The 16,445-nt window shown below is 37.6% G+C and overlaps 1 protein-coding gene across 2 annotated transcripts in view; it reads right to left on the bottom strand.

Moving 5' to 3' along the window:
* Window positions 1-15,646, bottom strand: part of CNTNAP4 (contactin associated protein family member 4) — a 243,903-nt gene extending 228,257 nt beyond the window's left edge. The window contains exon 1 of one of the 2 annotated variants that reach the window (XM_014846907.3): window positions 15,113-15,646. In XM_014846907.3, the coding sequence (XP_014702393.3) occupies window positions 15,113-15,197 (85 nt within the window). In that variant the 5' untranslated portion in view covers window positions 15,198-15,646. The remainder of the gene's footprint in view (window positions 1-15,112) is intronic. The other variant, XM_070500547.1, reaches the window with a different exon arrangement.
* Between the last annotated feature and the right edge of the window lie 799 nt (window positions 15,647-16,445).

Raw genomic sequence — 16,445 nt, 5'->3', positions numbered from 1 at the left:
GGGCATGGTGCATTGCTTGTGAGTAGGAAGAGGATATATTAAGAGCCTCAGGCACAACTATAAAGAGAACTGGGCTAGATGAACAGAGGTCAACTGTCAAAGAAAGAGTGAGGCACAAAGCGCCCTGAATGTCTCTGATATTTTTCTTTTTTACAAAAGGGGTTGGGGTTAGTGAGGAACAGCATTCAAAGGCATATTATCTATTTCACAGAATCGTTTCTACTCTTTGGGAGACTGGCTCAAGTTGTATTGATGCTGACTTAGCAATGGAAACAGTTCTCATCCAAAGCTGTAAATCTGAAGTGGTTTTTTTTTTCATTTTGATTTTCATTAAATATAGGTGGATTTCCCTCATTACGGAGGAAACAAAAGTATTGAGGAATACTAGTCTGTTTTCTTGAGATGTTGACATTTTCCTTGAAAAGATGGGAGAAATGATAAATTTCTTAGAAAGGGAAGACAAAACTCTAAGATGCCAGAAGGAAATCAAAATCCAAGGGAGGAATGATAAGGGACCTAAGAGGTTCTCCCAAAATAGTGATTCATGCCTTCCAGAGAAGACACTAGGCTCATGGTTACAACTGAAAACCTGCCTTTGCAGCAGCCCGCCCATCAGAGGCCACAGGCATCAGGCTCCGGAGGGGGATCCGTGTATGGATAATTGGTGATGCTGCTGAGGGCTATAGAGACGAGACGGCTGTGTGTATGACTGACAAGACCAATTGATGAGTGAGCAGGTTTCCTGGAGGGTGTCAGATGCACTTCTGAGATCTGTCAAATGTGGCGATCTCTACCCATCACCTCTGATTCGTGTTTGAACAAATGATACTGCTAGAAGAGACACAGAACCAACTTTAAGTGTTATAAATTCTTGAGCAAGAAAGGGAAGGGTGTAAGACAGTTATTGCTTTAAGTTTCTCCTTCTAAAGTAACTTAGATTTTTGCCAAAGTGGGACAAAGACGTTGAACACTTCATAACATTGTCATGTGTAAATGGCTTAAGATACTGTGATCTTAGAGAATTACAAGAATCTTAAGATAACCATAGATGACCTCAAACAGACACTGGCAGACCAAGAGAATTTAAAAATAAATCAGTGAGCAACAAATTGGTTCAAAATAGAGGAATGTTTAAATAAGAGTACATCCACTTCATACGTTACTATGAACCATTAAAAAAGAAAAATACAAAGAATGTTTAGTCATAAGAGAAATGCACTAGAGAGGATAGAAAACCATGCATAAGAGAAAAGACTGGGTGTGAACAGATGCTGTGTTAAGATTGAGTGAAATAATGTATGGCAAACATCTGTCCCAGTTCCTGATATGACAAGGGCATTCTACAAATTTAAAATTAGACCAATTTTAAACTGAATTAAAAGAAGTTAGTGGAATGATGATTGTCTGTTTGGTTTTGGCTAGACATAGACGATATCACAGGAAGAAAAGGGAGAATCTGTGTGCCTTGAGATGTACAGATGAGAAGTGGAAAAGTGCCAGAGAAAGCAAACTGCAAAATCAACTTATGGGAAGGGGACATGAGAAACACGCAGAGCAAATCACAACACGACTGGAGCTCAGGAACATACAGGGGAAAGTAATTTGGAAGGGGATCAAATTTGTTATTGTGATCACAGCTGTGGGAGGGCAAGTACAAAGAGGTGATTTTAATAAAGGGCAGTCAATGATCATCCTATGTGTCTCTAAGAGTGTTGGAAAGAGAGTTTAGAAGAGAATAATGCACTTAAAGGAAACGACTAGCTTCAAAGATATGAAACTGTTGGAAAATGATGGGGAGGCATTTTTTTGCACCATTAAGATGCCTTCCTCTATGGGATGCCAGAAACTCTCGGGTAGAGGAAGCCAGAAAGCACCATGTGCAGATAAAAGGGAAGAAAAAGAGAAAAGACAGGGCAGTGACACCCTATGGCAACAAGGCAGTGGAAGCTCATGGATGAACACATAGCACGCCATGTGGCAATGCCATTGAGGCATTCAACTGGAAGATGGCTTCACTCACTTGATAAGTTTCAATCAGTAAAAGCAATACATCTGCTGTTGAAATTTCAAAAATTCTCCCAAACACTATAAGGAAAGTCACTTTATTCAGGCAGTTGCACCAGGGAGAGCACTTATTATGGACTGAATTTTGTCCCCCAAAATTCATGTATTGAAGCCTTCACCCGCATTGTGACTACAGACAGTCCCTGACTCATGATGGTTCAACTTACGACTTTACAATGTGAAAGCAATCCACATTCAGTAGAAATTGTACTTTGAATTCTGAATTTTGACCTTTTCCCAGGCTAGTGATATGCAGTCTGATACTCTGGTGATGCTGGGCAGTGGCAACAAGCAGCAGCTCCCACTCGGCCATGAGATGACGAGGGTAAACAACCAATATACCCACAACCTTTCTGTTTTTCACTTTCAGTACAGTATTCAAAAAATTACATGAGATATTCAACATTTTACTATAAAATGGGCTTTGTGTTAGATGATTTTGCCCAACTGTGGACTAATGTAAGTGTTCTGAGCATGTTTAAGGTAGGCTAAGCTAAACTATGATGCTCGGTAGGCTAGGTGTATTAAATCCATTTTCAACTTAAAGATATTTTTGACTTACAATGGATTTATCAGAACATAACCAATCGTAAGTTGAGGAAGATCTGTATATTTGGAGATAGGGCCTTTAAGGAGATAATTAAAGTCATATGAGATCATAAGGGTGGGATTCTCAAGAGATAGGACTGGTATCCTCATAAGAAGAGGAAGAGACACAGAGATCCCTCTCTGACTGATCACGCACACAGAGGGAAAGGCCATGTGAGGACATAGCAAGAAGGCAGCCATCTGCAAGCCAAGGAGAGACATCTCACCAGAAACCAACCCCACTGACACCTCAATCTTTGACTTCGGGCCTTCAGAACTTTGAGAAAATAAATATCTGTTGTTTAAGCCACCCTGTCTGTAGTCTTTTGTTATGGCAGCCCTAGCAGACTGATACAGCACGCAAAGGGAATGTATCTCTGAACATGGGGAAGGAGAAGGGTTTTATTGAGAAAGAAACAAAACTGGCAAGTGCCTTGGTTAGGCAGTGTTGTAATCTTGCAGAAAGGAGTTGGTTTTTCTTTGTGACTTGAACTGTTTCAGCCCCTTATAACCTGTTTTTGGAACTGTTAAATCAAAGAAGGAATTTAGATGGAGTGGATAAGTCTTTGGGTACCAAGAAGCAAAGGGGATCAGTGTACATTCAGAGGAGAAAATTTTACCTAAGTTACACAAGTTGCATACACTTAGAGTTATGTGATGCTTGACACTTCACTCTGACTGGTAAGGAAGAGATTGTTGAGAAAATGCAAGTGACAGGATCCTTGGAAGAAAGTGAGCATATTACCTTATAATTTATCAGGCCAGGGAGGCAGCCCTGAGAGCAGGTGCATGTGGCTTCTAACACTCAGGGGAGATGATTTCGAAGGTTCATGGAGAAGATGATGTATTCCATTTCAAAGAGCAATGGATTTGGTGTCACTGAGCTTGGGTCCAAGTCTCAGCTCTCTATTCTTCCTTACTCAGTGGCTTTGGGAGTATCTCCTAAATTTCAGGTTCTTAGTTTGAAAATAGTGGTAATAATGTCTGCCTCAGGCCTGGGAGGTACACCCCACCACCTCAGAGTCCACAGAGCCCAGTGCAAAGGAATACTTGTCAATATTAATGATAACACATGTCAACATGTGTGGAAAGCCATGAACTATAAAATTCTGGCAAAAAGTCACAAATGTATACAATGAGGAGGAAGAAACACGAAAGGAATCTTAAAAAGTGATGAAGGTTTACAGGAAAATAATTTTAAAAAACGTGTGCAATTAGAAGAGGAAAATAATGTTTCAGAAATCATTAAGCTTACAAAAATTATTAAAAGCAATGAAAAAAAGATTTGCTTATGTTTGTAGGCAGGAGAAGAGCAAGAACGCTGAGGATACATTCTTTATACAGTTAATGATGAAAAATTAGAAAACTGATTTTATTTTTCTTCTCTCCTCAGCAAAGGAGAAAAGTCTTCAAATGGGAAAATATAAAACAATAAAGGCCAAGATAAAAGGGATTGAAGCCCAAGATAGATGAAGGAGATGAAAATTCCATCCAGAAATGCAGAGAGAACTTTGCAGTACAACTTGCAAATTGAAGGAGATGACCTGGGAGGTGCTCCGGAGGTGGAGTGGCATGAGGTTGGCCTGGACGGGGGCAGGTGCTGTGCCAACTTCATACTCTTGTTGTATTTTTTGTTTGCCTGTTCATGGAGAGTCCTCAATCCAAAAGTGATTTGATACAGTGGCCTATCAAATTACATTTGCTATAAATAAAAAAGGGGAGCGGAGAGGGAAAGAGAGAGAGAGCAAGAAACAAAACGAGTAGGTTGGCCATGATAATATGGATCCTAATGGATTATGACAGACCAGAACGAAGAACTCAACTCAACTAAGTGAAATGTAATAGAGATAAAGACAAAGTCAAAGAAAGTTTTAAAAAACAGTAGCAAAAATAAATGGTCTACTAAATAAAAAAATGACTTTTTTATCATTAAAATAACACACAATTCTCCAATTTACCTAGCCTGATTCTGTTCATCTCCCTTTTTTGGTATTTCAACTGAAAGAAAAAAGCCATCTATCAGTGTACTCTTTCCACATTTACTGAATATCCTCTTTACTCCAGGCACTGTGCTAGGTGTTGTGGACACAGAAATGATAAAATAATGCCTTTGCCTTTCAAAGATTTCATAGTTTTGTAAAGGAGACATATTTTTTTAAAAATCAGTTTTGATACTCTATGCAGGGCAGGACTAGGCAAACACTCGGGTGCAATGGAGTTTCTAGTAAGATACTGGGGAGAGTTGAGGTGGTTTGATCAGGTAGGACACCACAGAGGAAGGAGGTGAGGCTTGCTTTGAGTAGAAGTTCTCCAGAAGAATCTAGAGGGAAGTCATGGAGGGCAATAAGGCAAAGGAAACAGCAGATGTAAAGGCCAGGTCCTAGAGTCTAGAAGACATTACGGGGCCAGGATTATGAGGGAGAGAAAGCAGTTAAGAAGACAAAAGTGGAAAGATCAGCAAATAACACAGAGTAGGAGGATATTTGTTTGCTATGCTAATGAGTCTGAACTTAATGTTGAAAACACCCAGCAATGAAGTATAGCTACGAGGCAACACTAGCTTTCTCTTTTGATAAAAACCTTAAACTAGATTAAATATATCAAGTTATTATGGCAGACTTACCTAAAAAGATGATACTATGTGCAGTATTTTGAAATATTGTATGAGATGGAATGGAAGTCGCAGGAAGTAGTGAGGGAGGAAGAGGACAGCTGCCTCACCAGTCGTATCAGCCAGATCAACCCCAGCAATCATTAAGATGACAGATGCCACAGCCAGAGCATCCTCACATCCAGGAAAATGAAAGAGGAAAACGATCACAGAAGGCCCAGTTTTGCTAACTCAGAAAAACAGAACTGCTGGCATCTTCTCTAGAGAATGTTTCAGTGATTAATGATACTATATACATTCTTTTCACGCTAATCTATTTCATGCTGCAATTATAGAGAGAGAAAGATTGAGAAAGAAACCATTCCATAGGCAAGCACATAGCAAGGCTTTCAAGAAATGAATGTGGTCATTTACAAGGCCACGCCAGTAAATGACCCAACTTTATATGTCAAACACAGCAAATTATTGTGGTCATAATTTTATTCTTAGTACCTAAAATTCTACATCATATTTTTACTAGCCTACTTTTTCTATTTCTCTAATAGACATTTGACTATGAAATACTTTATTTTATCATGTTCTGTTTGGTGATAAGGTCCTACAGGATGCTATGAGTTTAAGAAACCAAATCTTATCTTCAGTGTTTGCTCGTTGCTTTCTGAAATGTACCCTAGTTCTTTTCCCAAATTATCTCTCTGTTTTGTTTATTTTAGGAAAAGTTACCCACCTTACGATACTTCAGAGGTTGTGTTATGACATTTTACAAGCACATGAAGTTTTCTTAACAGGATTATAATACAAGCTCCATGTTAAAGTACAATAGTTCGAATAAGCACAGAAATCATGCACACAATGGAACAAAAGAGCCTAATTGAGCAGCTTTATAACCTTGCACAGAATTCCCTCACCACTACTTTAGATAGAATTGCTTTTATTTTAGCAATGTTCTTTTAATTAAGTTCTAAACATCTAAAACATGGCCAATGTAAATATGTATTATAAATCCTTAATTATGAGGATCACTAAGCATTCACGCAGCTTTCTGCCTTAGAGATAGATTCTTTTTGTTTAAAATCAGCCAAAATTGAGAGATAAAAGTGAATGATGTGAAAATGTTACACTTTGTTTATAATGCCCTTCTCTTGGTACCAGTATCACTTTATTGCATTGTCTTCGAGAATTAAATTACGCTTCCATTTGGCCAGTGGCTTCTAAGCTGAAATCTCTCCTGCCCTTTTCTGTCTTCATTGCCGTCTTCAGAAAGACCAGCACCCTGCGACTGACTAGAAGTTGAGTTCAGTGTTGAGGACCCTGAGGTCTTCAAGTCGTGTTCTAGAAAATAAAGCACTTTGGGATCACAAAAGAGCAACACTGTCCCTCTGCCTGGGATGAGTTTCAACTGGATCCAAAAAGACCTCTTGCTATTTTTTAATCCCACATACTGTTTTAAAACCATACTGGAGACTATTCTGGTGTGGTAGCAAATAAGAAACAATCTTATTCTATATTCTAACACTACTTAATTAGAAATGTGCCACCTGGGGTCAATGTTTTCCATTTCTCTACCAATATGGACCTTTCCCCAATTGCCACCAACAATATCTTCCAACACATGCACACACACTAACAATTTCATGTCAGCAACTTACTTCCCTTACAGACCATTTCCAGTTTAGTTCCTTCCTTCCATTTTGTTATCTGGTGATCAACATATTTTAAAAGACAGACACATATCAATGTGTTTGAAAACTAAAGACAAGTCTTGAAGAACTAAATATATATTCAATCTTTTAGAACAAAGTTATTAGCCCAGAGAGAAATCTAACTTTCTTAAATTTTCCCAAAAAATCTCTCTTTGATCTGATATAGGGAAGATAATTGGTTTATATTGACAGGAAAATGTGGGGCTCTCAGTTGTGGGCCGCAGGGGTCAAACGTCTGTTCAATGTCATCTAGGCATCTACTTACTCCAAGGCTTGTGACCAATTCCTAGGAGAGTTCATCAGTGCCCTTATTCAAAGGACATTTTAAAAATCTCTCTCTATAGATTATAACTGCCAAGTACGTCAAGTAATGAAATTACAGGTTATAGTTTGTCTAAAAACTATACAATAAATGTTATTTAGAAAGGCAGGAGAATTTATATATTTACATGCTGTTCCTACACTAATATCAATCTCTGACCTCACCTGTAAGTACGATAATTGCCAGTGGAAAAAATGGCTATAGGAATAAATATGCCTTTTACGATTTAGAAGCACATAATATCTTATTCTAGAGCACTGCTGAGTAATGAGAGGTACTTACTAAAAAAAAGTAATTAGAGCTCTAGGCCAACTGATACATATCATACCATTTTTTTCCTTTGTGATTTAAAAACCTTAGAGTAAATTTCATCACTGTTCTATTAAATACTTATGACATTAAAAATTTTTATAGTTACTAATTTTAAACTACTTAAAATGTCAAATGTTTTCAGGCTTCACTCACTTTTCCAATTATTACATTGGAATGACTCATTAACTGTAACATAAACAGGCTCATTTTTACCTCCTGTTATGCCATTTCTCCGATTTTATTACTAGAGTACCACTTTCCCGTGAACCATGACGAAAATTCATTGCGAAAAAAAAAAAAAACAAACACATACTCTTCCTCTTCCAAATACTAATTTTCCTCAGGAGTACTGAAGCAGTAATAAATGATAATTTGTGATAGATTTTGCATGAACATTCTTTACCATTACGTAACATTGTAGTTTCATGTACCGTATATGTGTATACCCTGGCAAAAGACATTTGAACAAAAACTTTATCCTCAAAAAACAACTGGGGAAGAAAAATATATTTAGCTGTGCAGCAGCATATCAGATTTTGTCTTTACCAACAGCGACTCACCAGGACCCTGCATCAATCAGTATTAGGGAGAGTCGAAATTCATAGATCAAAAACAAGAAAGGCTAGTTCTAGAAGTGAAACAAATAAACAAACACATATACACACATACATAGATACGTGCACACCTAATTGAAGCACACAGCCCGACAACTACAGCCTTAGAACTCATTGAATGTTGAAATCTCAGACATCAGAGCTTCCCAAAAAAGGTAGTTAAGAAGATAATCCAATGGTCAATGACATCTTTGTTATTTAGAAATGCAATGGATTGTAACTTAGAGTTATGGGTAAACTATTATTTCGCAAGAAATTTTAAACCTTATTTTTATAACCTTGAAGCCTTCGAATTACAGTATTAATCTTCAGGGTAAATTTTAATTTAAGTATACTCAGTTCATCGAGGTTTTTTGATGAGTTCATTCCTCCATTAAGAAGGACTTTCACTGATAACCACAGGGTTTCCTAAAGCTCCATAATTTCTGTCTGCATTTAGTTTGGGGCATTTATTTCTCTCTCTGAAATTTTCCTTTTTTAAAAAAGTGACCAAAATCAAACTGACCTTAGCACTTGACGCCACAATTCAAGACTTGTTTTTAAAGATCTGTTTGTTAAAGAGTATTTCTAAAGGTTCTTAACTGAAATACCCATTAAAACAATTATCCATATATTCTATGAGAATTCACCGCACCACCAACACCGTTCATTTCACCTCAACGATATGGTTAATTCATAAAATATCTCCTATTTTAAGCATATAGCCTGTGATGAGTGCATCTTCCCTATCATATAAGTTAACATGAAAAAGAGCAATTTTTCTAAATAAATACTAAACAAGTTATTGAGGCCAAAATTTCTGAATCAATAAAAATGAAAAAAAATTAAGCTAAGCAATAATTGAAACACCAGGCCACTGAACAAATTAGATCAAAGTCTACATTATTTAATTTTTTGCCATAAATATTCACCTACCAGTCTGAATATGCATATCTGAAATTTATGTAACAATGTTTGATAAATTCTCATTATTCATCCCACTGTTTTCAGGAACTGGGCCACTCTGTAAACTTTCAATCACTAAGAAGGAAAGGAAAGGATTTTTAGAAAGGGTAGTGAAAGGTTTCATAGATAACCCAACAAATTGGTAACCTAAAGGTCATTTGATTCATGAGATGATATTAAGGCCTCAATATTAATTTATCTGAGGTAAAAGAGATTCAAATTCTAAATATAGCATCAAATTGTGAAAAATAAGTATTTGTAAAGCAAGATTGACATTCTAATATAAAAAAAATTCAGAGCCATATTAGGCGAGTCACTATCCTTTATCATCTATTTGCAGTGGATAGTCACGAGCCCCATCACAATTCTCATTGACACCCAGAGTAAGTCACATTTCACTAAGCTCTATGAGACTGTCCTAGGTTGTCTTTGATTTGGAATTTGGGTTTTTGACAAGACAGAAATCTTCAGTGGAGCTGAATCATTAGAACAGTGTTATGAAAAAGAAACTATTTTAACATATGGCCATTTGTTTTGAAAGAAATGCTACAATGGAATTTCACATAAAAAGAATTTTTAAAATATTTTGCCCCATCATATTTTTTAACTTAAACTTTTTTTTAAAACTGCTGTAAACAGTATAATGTAAATAGAATGAAGACAATGATCAGTTCTTGGAAATGAAAAGTAAATACAGTTCTAAATGGACAAAGCATTCGCATAAAAATTATGTCGGCATGAGTAGGTGAAAGGCACCTGCTTAATTATTATGAATTCTCAGTGAGAAGTGCTTAAATAGAAATCTCTCAATTTATTCCAGAAAGTTCGCCAATTTCAGAATTTTTAGGAAGCTGCTACTGTAAAAGTCATAAGGATGAGAAGACCCTTCCAATAAGATCATTTCTTTCTTACCATCAGTGATTCCAAATGCAAGGTTCTGAGCAGTATGAAGTGGAATACTTTACACCCATGAAAGTATAAAATAACATAATTTTCATTAAAAAATGTCTAAGATGCAATTACTTATACACTTTATTGAACTTCTTATACTAATAGGATTATTTGAGATTGAAAGGGCCCCCTTTGCAACCAAAACAGCTGAAATTTTACAAATAGTTATAAATAATTCGTACCCACCGAAACAAGATTTCTGAACAATAGAGTCTTTAAGAGGAAACATACAAAGAAGATACTAACTTGAAGGTTTCTTCTACTGGCAATAGTAGCATTATCCTCACCACCACAACTCTACAAGTACGTATTCGTGTGCTATTAACACCAAATTTTTGTCAAAGAAGTATAATTTACGTACTGTCCATGTCTCATCATTATATTATAGCGTATATTATTTAAATCACAGATCAATAAACTTTTTCTATAAAGGGACAGATGGTAAAGAATATTATGTAGTCCTTATATAACAAGAGGGAAATCAACTTTAAGAAAATTTTATTGATAAAATTAAAATATAATAATAATGAGTACAAATTTTTGCCATACAGGTCTACTAATGAGAAGAATGGATGGCTGAAATCTGAATTTCATATAATTATTCTTTTGTGCCACGAAGAATTCTTCTTATAATTTTTTCCAAAAATTGAAAAATACAAAAACCATTCTTAGCTCACACACTGTACAATACAGGCATCAGGCCAGATTTGGCCCCTGGGCCATGTTTTACCAACTTCTGAGCTAAATATTACATTCTCTTACAATGGATGTTATAGAATTCTGTTAATCTGTTTCCACTGAAGAGGTAAATTAGTTCAATCTTGATATAGAGACTGGCTCCCAGAAAGGAACTGTTTATATATGATACAAATTCCAAAATTAATCTTAGAAGACATTAAAATGTTTATTACTCAGAGTAAGTACCAGATATCATATGAAAGTCACGTGTTCAATCCCCATGTTAGCTATGAGCTGTGTTATCTCCACAGCTGGGGGTTGTCCTTATCAGAAGTCATTTGGGGGGAGGGGGGCCGGCTCTGTGGCCGAGTGGTTAAGTTCGCTGGCTCCACTGCGGCGGCCCAGGGTTCGGATCCTGGGCGCGGACATGGCACCACTCGTCAGGCCATGTTGAGGCGGCGTCCCACATCCCACAACTAGAAGGACCTGCAACTAAGATATACAACTATGTACGGGGGGATGGGGGGGGGGGGTTGGGAAATAAAGCAGAGGGAAAAAAAAGGTTGGCAACAGTTGTTAGCCCAGGTGCCAATCCTTAAAAAAAAAAGGAAGATTGGCAACAGTTGTTAGCCTAGGTGCCAATCTTTAAAAAAAAAAAAAAAAAAAAGAAGTCATTTGGGATGCATACAATCAGGAGTGGGGAGAACGCACCAAATTCATGAAAACACATCACTATTGTTGTTTAAAAAGTGAGTCAAAGTGCATGCTCATCTTTATATCCAAAAGCTATTTATGTAATGCATCATATAATTATATTTTATCAGTACTTTACTGTTGTATTCTCATTATTTTTTGCTACGGAAAGGAATTTGGGGGAGGAGGAGGAGGAGATGAAGGAAGCTTCTAGAAAGAATTACAAGATTAGTTTTAACCATTTGAGCATCCGTCCAGTTGCATTCAGATTGCATCCCACAGCCTGCAAGAGTGATCATCTACACAAGTAATTAGCTTCATCTAGTGTTGATTTTAACATGTTTTTAGCTCTTCTTTCAGGTTAGATATCAGATATAGCCTTTATTCCAATTAGAGAAAAGAAAGAACGCAGTGAGAAGTTACTCTAAGTTGTTCATAAGCTACTAGCGAGCATTCAATATTCTCAGAGTAAGGCTCAGTATACCTGACGCCAGAGAACCTCCATCACATGATCTGCAAGAGTGAAAATAAAAGCAGGACTCTTACTTGCTTTACTACTGACTCTGTTCCTTCTTTTGTAGTGAATCAGCCCTTCCCCCAACAATGTCTTCATGTTCAGAAAGAAATTACAGGTTCATAAGAGCAATTATAAAATAGAGAGATGTCTCTGTTCTCAGCGCAAGTGAAGACACCAACAACAGCCTGTGCAACTTCTCAAAGAGCAAGCCCTTCTAGGAGGATCTGTCTCTAAACTTTCATGAAAGGGACACCTCAATATAATAACAAACTCGCCTTGACCAGAACAAAGAGGAAAGACCTGGCTGGGACTGGTTTACGGCTTTTGAAATATCAGGTAGGGCTCTCGTCAGCAAAGAACGTGGTCCGTTCAACAAAGTTCATCTTTAGACAGACAGGGAGCAGAGCCACCAAAGATGTGTGAGCACATGGGTCTGGTGGTTTATACATATTTAAGTGCATATATACACACATATACATGAAGATCTACGTGTGTGTGTTTGCACAGAATCCATCTAATGTAAAGTTTCCCTGTTGATTAACTTGATAAGCTAACATTCAAATTATGATGCATCTAATCCCTGAGCTGTCCCTGGTGTACCGAGTCCTGTCCCCTGAAAGCTTTCCCATTGGCAGCCTTGGTCTGACTCAGTGGATACCAGATTTGCTCCTGGTGAAGCAGCTGTAAATAAAGAGAGAAGGTCTTTGTATTCACCAGAGAGACTGACCTTTAATTTTCTTTATTTGTATTCAGTTCTCCCTGACTTTAATATTGGTACTCAAGATTGATTCATGTTTTAATATAAAGTCTTGTCCAGAAGAACTATTGGAGTTATTGTAACACTTTTTAAAAATACTTATGCTGGTTGACAGTCGCTTGTCCATACACTGAATTCCAGCCTTGCTGGTAAACATATATACTTGTTCTTTCAAAAAGGATAAAACGTATGAAGCACCTTGGTAAGAAGTAGATCCTGCTTCCTTCCCCCCCCCAAAAAAAACTTACTAAATATTGAAGAATAAAATAAAAATTGGGAAATGAATGTTTTATATACACTACTGCAAATCATACAAAGTGATATTAACAAGAAATTACCGAATGCAACTTTTATTATCTGAAGTCATTTAACTGCATTTTTGACCCTTTAAGAACACCCAACTCTTAACACAGATGGTAACCAAGAACTCCAGTTTTAATATTTAAATTTTCCTAATAACTTAAAATTTTATAGATTCTTTAAGTTTATCAAATGTTTAGGAGAACATTAAACCACTTCCTGAACAAACCAAGGCCGAAAGAATACAGAACCAGGATTGCAATCTGACGTGTCGGGGAGAGGCCCAGCCAGAGCTAAGCACTCATGAAGATTCTGCTCTCCTCAGATCTTCTCAGAAGCTCATCTTTCCTTTCCTAAGAAGATATATGACGAAAGAAAGCTATCTAATGTTGATCTGCCTTGTATTGGTCTTCAAGAAAACAAACAATTGCAAAAAACTAGAGGCCCAATCAATCACATTAATATATTATAAACCCAAACACAGGCAGTGTGTTGGGAAGGCAGGACTGCACCTAGGCCAGACTTGAGCTCTGCTTTTCTTAAGGGCAGGATGCTTCGAGTAATGTACTTTCCATTGTAAGAGTGACCTCTAGTGCCTTCCTTTTTGCTGAACTTAGTAGTTGGAGGATGAATTCCTTACGGCTTTTCAACAAAACTTTGTGTGTGTGTGTGTGTGTCTGTGTGTGTGTGTTTTGTGATTGTTTGCTGCAATGTTGCTCAAATGGTACCATTACAGCATCGCAAGATTCTGACTACGTGAAAATATGCACGTTTTATTGACTCATGAGATTCTTATACACCCAGATTAAAACTGAATCTGAAACACAGTGCAGCATTTGAATGAATTCTCTTCTTTCAAAGTGATGGATACACCATGACATTAAGTGAGCTAATACTGAATGGAAACATGAAATCACATACAGTGTAGTGTAAAGGGACATTTGGCGTGGACCAGTAAGGTCATTTATAATGTTTTTCCCACATCAGAGCACTTTAGTGTACTCAAGGGATGTGCCACAGTGAATGCCTTCTTACTGGCTTATTTGTCCCCCGAACCTAAACCTGATTGTAAAGCAACAGCATAAATTCCTGAACAGGCCTCATCGCCCTTTCTTGAAAAGCAAATGAGCTTTTCCTTCAAAATCTGAGAAAGAGATAAAAGTTGCATTTGCAGATCCTGTTTATCATTCATCACAGAAGGGAAAAGTCTCCTATTTCGAGATTTTAAGCCAAATATAACTTTTAAAACTTTTTCTATTTCTAATAAAAAGGGGATGAAGAGACTTCTGCCAAATTATTTTGGATGATATCTAAATTAGAAATAAGGTCTTCATAAATTTTCGCTGAATCAATTAACTCAATCAGAATATTCGATCACGAATTTATAAAGTTAAAAATTCAACCACTAAAGAACACTTTTGAAAAATCACCTGAATGTTTTTCCTTGAAGCAAAATGTAGGAAGCAAACCCCCTCTTTCAGGAGCACTCAAGTCCCAATCTTTTAGCAGTGAGGGCACAATTCTTAATATCGGGGTTCACCTCCACCAATTCTGTTCCTGAATTCTGCAGTCCATTTCAGTTATTATCCTGGCATCATTTTAAAGATGCAGCCAGCCACCAGTCTGCCAAATTGCAAACTTCAGAAATCTAAGCTAATGCAGCATAATGTAAAGTCTGCTTTCCTGTTAGACATAATCCCAATAAAATTCAGTAATCCTAAAAAAGGAAGAAATGAAGGCATTCGCAGGCTATTCCCTGGTTAAGATGCTAATTTAATGTTTTACTAGAACTTGAGCTTTCTCAATGAATATTCAAAGAGAGGATAAGATTGTGCTCATAGACAAAAAGAAAAATGACACTTTGCATATTTTGACCAGACCAAGAGGAAAAATATGTGTAAACCCAGTTATATCTGCAAGATTTTTAAGTGATGCTTCATTTATAGCAATATGCTTTGCAGCAGTTCTAGTTACAAATAATAATCATAAAAAACAACAGAATTAAAGTTTTGCAGAGAACCCCCCTGCAAGTTTTAAATCATTTGCTGTATACTTACAGGAATTCCCAGCTACGACCCTGTTCCAATTTTGAGTAGATAACAGAAGTAACGTCTTGAGGACAGCTCCAGTGACAGACCCCATGTTCACATTTATTGGGCTCCTCCAAAAGATCTTGAGTGGCTCTCGGAGCGCTCCAGTCCTATATTCGGTCCCTCTCCCAGCTCTGTCTGGGTCTTCAGCACCTCCGAGTCTCAGTCTCTCTCTCTCCTCCCCTCCCTCTCCTTCCCTCCTCTCTCTCGCTCTCTCTGTCTGTCTCTCTCCCTTTTGCTTTCTCGATCGCTCTCTCACACACACACACACATAGACTCAGGCATACACTACAGTCCTGACTCCTCACTGGAAAGCTCCCAGCATCTTTTCTAACAAGCATCCACACCGCCGAGGCCACGCCCACTCCTCGCAGCAGCGGTCCTAGAAATTGGCAGCAGCATCCTTCCTCCAAATTCACAGCAGCGCTCAGAGCTCCGCCGCGAGCTGCGCTGCTGATGAAAGCTGGACCTGGAGGCGCGGCCTGCTGCTCCCGGGCCTCCTCGGGGCTCCCTCCCCTCTCCTCTGTTCTCTAATAAACCTTAACCCTTTTCTCCCCTCTGGAGAGGTGAGTGGGGGAAGAGGGGAGGCGGCGGAGCCTCCTGATTTTCTAGAGGTCCTGCCTTTGGCAGAGCCAGTCAACATACTGAGCTAATTCCTGAATATCCGGGAGCGCATCCAGGTAAAATTGCGTTATGTTTCAAAACAAAAGCATAAAATAAGACAGAAATAACTAAGCAGCATTGGTAAATTGTAGCTAAAACTGTCCTCAGGGAAAATAGTTGCTGTTGTTTCTCTCTGTTTTTATAAAACTATCCTCTGCAGCTATGGTGCCAGGATTTTATTATGGAAATCCCTCACATGGAAACAGACCTTCCTGTTTGGCAGATATTTAAAATCATCTGGTAATAGTCTGCAAGAAATTAACATTTCTTATTTTAGTGTATCAAGAGTACAAATCCACAAATTAAATGCTGTGGATAGATTTATTTTGACGAATGCACCATGCTGTGAATATGCAGTAGCATTCTACAATCAAATTCTTTAATAACAACTCCCAAAGGGCCCCAAATGAAAAACGATGCCATACTGAAGAAAGGGAAACTCAGACACACACACACAGTACGTACACACACTCATACCAAACCTCCCACAATATAAAGATATGGTTCAGTAATCTAAAGGAGAGAGGAGTAAAGTTGAAACCAGAAGATCGACTACAAAGAAATTACTCTCCTAATGGCTGATCCATGGATACTATTTCTTGAATAAGATATTAAAATATTTAAATAATAAAGTTAA

The sequence above is a fragment of the Equus asinus genome, chromosome 28 (assembly GCF_041296235.1).
Source record: "Equus asinus isolate D_3611 breed Donkey chromosome 28, EquAss-T2T_v2, whole genome shotgun sequence".
NCBI classification, from domain to species: Eukaryota; Metazoa; Chordata; class Mammalia; order Perissodactyla; family Equidae; genus Equus; species Equus asinus.
This window is presented reverse-complemented; position numbering and strand designations above follow the sequence as displayed.